General features: G+C 38.8%; 1 protein-coding gene across 4 annotated transcripts in view; it reads left to right on the forward strand.

The window, feature by feature from the left end:
- Positions 1-3,085, forward strand: part of LOC106527187 (membrane protein FAM159A) — an 8,629-nt gene extending 5,544 nt beyond the window's left edge. For 2 of the 4 annotated variants that reach the window (XM_014021990.1, XM_014021991.1), the window contains exon 3: positions 2,388-3,085. In XM_014021990.1, the coding sequence (XP_013877444.1) occupies positions 2,388-2,572 (185 nt within the window). In that variant the 3' untranslated portion in view covers positions 2,573-3,085. The remainder of the gene's footprint in view (positions 1-2,387) is intronic. The other 2 variants (XM_014021992.1, XM_014021993.1) reach the window with 2 other exon arrangements.
- The last annotated feature ends 210 nt before the right edge of the window (positions 3,086-3,295 follow it).

Below are 3,295 nucleotides of genomic sequence, written 5' to 3' on the forward strand. Positions count from 1 at the left end.
CACACACACACACACACACACACACACACACACACACACACACACACACACACACTGCTCCATCATTATCCACTTGGTCCGGAGACCCCACTCCGTGCATCATTTTATCCTGTGAGAGAAACTACGGATTGTTTTAATGAAATGTACAGATGCCAGTAGGGATGTCCCGATCCAGATTTTTAGGCTCCCGATACAATTAGATTTTTTTGAATGATTAGTCTTTCCGAAACCGATCCAATAGCTTTATTTTTTTTATTTCTTTCCAAGTGACAAGGCTGGTAGTATTAAAGCTAGCCCTGCTGTTCCCACCATGAGAAACACCCAGATTGCAGATTTTACAAGATGCAGTTTCAGCATCATTGTTTTCCATTGAAAAGTGTTCCCACACTGTGGACATGGTTGTATACTTGTGTGTGTGTCTTGACTTCTTAACGGCAGTTGTGAAGCACTGATGATGCTGAAAACTGTTGTGAAAATTGGATCGGCCTGAAGAAATTTATAGTTATTACAGATTAGTACTGATGTTAAAAGCACAACACTAAATTTTTAGGTTTTCCGTTTCATAATGTTTAATCTATATTGTGTTGATTGATATAGATTAGTTACATGTCCGAAATATCTATAACAACACATATTTATCCGTTATGAGAACAGTAGGGGAGAATAGTGTATGAGTGCCTGTGATTCAGCCGTAGGTCAGTAGGGGGCGAACGCAGGCATTGAAGACTCTGTATAAATGGATCTACTTCCTGGTTGGCCGGCAGTGTGTGGTTTCCTGTCAGCGGTGGCAATAAATCCTCCCTCCAGAATTCTGGTTTTGTAAGGTTTTATTCCGTCTAACAATCATATTATTTAACATTGGTGGTTTTCAACTGACTTCAGTCTTTGAACACGAATATTTCTTACGATCACGACTAAATCTGATTTTACTCGATTTTCAAAAAATGGCCATATCTGCCACCAATACTGATACTGAGTATCTGATCGGGACATCCCTAGATGCTAGGGCTGTGTATTGGCAAGAATTTGGTGATACGATACATATCATGTCAGAGGGGTCACGATACAATACATCCCGATATATTTCGATACTGTAAACAAGGCGATATATTGCGATATTTTTGTCCAAAAATTCTATTAAACAAAAACCTCTTACAAGGGAAAAAAAATGAAAAATCAAAATTCATTGTCTCAGAAAATTCTAATATTACATAGACATACTTTTGATACATTTAGCTGTGTTCTGCTTTGTATTTTGTTTCATATTTCTTATTTCATCCATGTTTTCAATTATTAGACTAAATTTGACAATAAATAGTTTGAAAATATATTTTTTGCAGGTTTTAGTTTTTAATATTAATTTACAATATGGTCACCCAACACTTAACAATAGCCTCTAACTCAAGAGGCAGAGGAGCCAAATGTCTGGCTCACTGCTGCCAACTAGTGGTCAGAGGCTGAACTACAACATAAAAATGAACTGCTGGCAGGAAAGTTGACATTTTAAACCTTAATTAAAAATCGATACAGGGCTTTAGAATATCGATACAGTATCGGGAAATGAAATATCGCGATATTTCAGTGTATCGATATTTTCTTACACCCCTACTAGATGCCATGAAGTTTGAGTCAAAGAAAGAAAATATAATAAAAAGAAAATTCAGTCCTACTGTAATGGGGGTTTGTTTGCATGCACCAGCTGATAGTTTAAACTTTTCTCCAAAAGTTGCACAAAAATATCCACCTTTTATTCCAACATTATGACACTGGTAATCATTTTTCTCCCCTTCTTTCTTTTGTATTTCATGACTAAACCTGTTTTCCACACCTTATTTTAGTTCCTCTGTACATTATAACTAAGAATCACACTCAGGTGGGGAGGAGGACAGCTGTGTTCTCTGTCTTTTCAGTCCATCTCAAACCCCCTAGTATCTTGTAACCACTCAAGAGACCTCTGGAGCAGTCTTAAATATCTAGAAGAGTAAGAATGATTTTTAGACATAAGAATTTTGATAACTGGGAAACATTCCACTCTAAGAAGTTTGATAAATACAGGCCCAGAAAATACTTAGTTGAGACGCATCAATAAATCTTATTTTTTCATCACCTTCTGCAGACACTGAACAAATCTTTTTGTCAGCTCCATGTTTTGTTTGTGTACAAGATCCTGGGGTTTCTTAAGTTCTCCACAATAATTCCAAATTAACCTAACATTTTACACCTCAGGTCTAACCCAAACAAACAGTCTCTCTTTATTACGGCTCAGAAAAAGAATCACTGACCGTAGAAAGCAATACAAAATAAGGTTAAATTCGAAACTGCCCAGAAAAGCTCAGAAGACTGGGTCTAGGTGACATTTTTATACAAGTGTTTTGTGTTTTTTTCAGCAGGAGATTCCAGCGATGGACCCAGTAACGTGAGAGTGACCGGTGGCTTCGGTCCACAAGGATTCAGAAAGCATTTGATGAGCAGAAGAGTGGACTCTGACAACGAACCCACAGACCCCGAGCGCCTCTTCCAGAGGTGTTTCACAGCGACGGTCACTGGCGTGAAAGTGGAAAGTCCCTCATAGGTCGCAGAGAAACTCTGTCTTCACGAATCCAAGCAGCAGCGTTTGGTTCAGGTTGGCAGGCAGGTTCTGTACGTCGGACCTGTGGGAGGACAGCAGGACCTGATGTAACGTGCTTTACAACTACGMTGGTTAAGTGGAGTAATTACCCAGTTATTCCAGAGAGTGCTGAAAACAACTGCAAGTGCTGTGAGCACTCATTATATAAACTGACTGTCTCTCCTCTTCGTGGCATCTGATAGAAAAAAAAAAACAAATTAATTATCGTCCACGCTCCTGGAAATAAACACAAACCATGTATGTGGCTTTCTGCAAGCCACCAGAACCATCCTGGAATGTTAGAGATGCTGAAACTTGTTTAGATGTAAAAAACAAACAAACATCTGGGTGTGTGCAACGACTCCCTCGTGAAGCTTTGTAATGCCGATGTGGAGCTTTATTGTCTCAGGGATGTTAGAGTAAGAGCCTGTAACACGATTTGACTCCTTACCAGCATAAAATAAATAAATAAAAAAACAAGGACGTCAGCTGGTTCTTCTGCTGCTTACAGTGACTCATGTTTACCCCTTTCTGCCAGTTTTTCTCATCAAACATCCATAAGCTGGAGGGGATCACTGAAGTACTTCATCTTTTAGCCAACAGTATTTCTTTGAGTCATCGCTGTTGTGTCAAATAAATCTCTGGAACGTCTTTGTTCACATTATTAGGTTTTGTGTGATGTCAAGA

This window comes from Austrofundulus limnaeus, unplaced genomic scaffold, assembly GCF_001266775.1.
Source record: "Austrofundulus limnaeus strain Quisiro unplaced genomic scaffold, Austrofundulus_limnaeus-1.0 Scaffold313, whole genome shotgun sequence".
Lineage (NCBI taxonomy): Eukaryota > Metazoa > Chordata > Actinopteri > Cyprinodontiformes > Rivulidae > Austrofundulus > Austrofundulus limnaeus.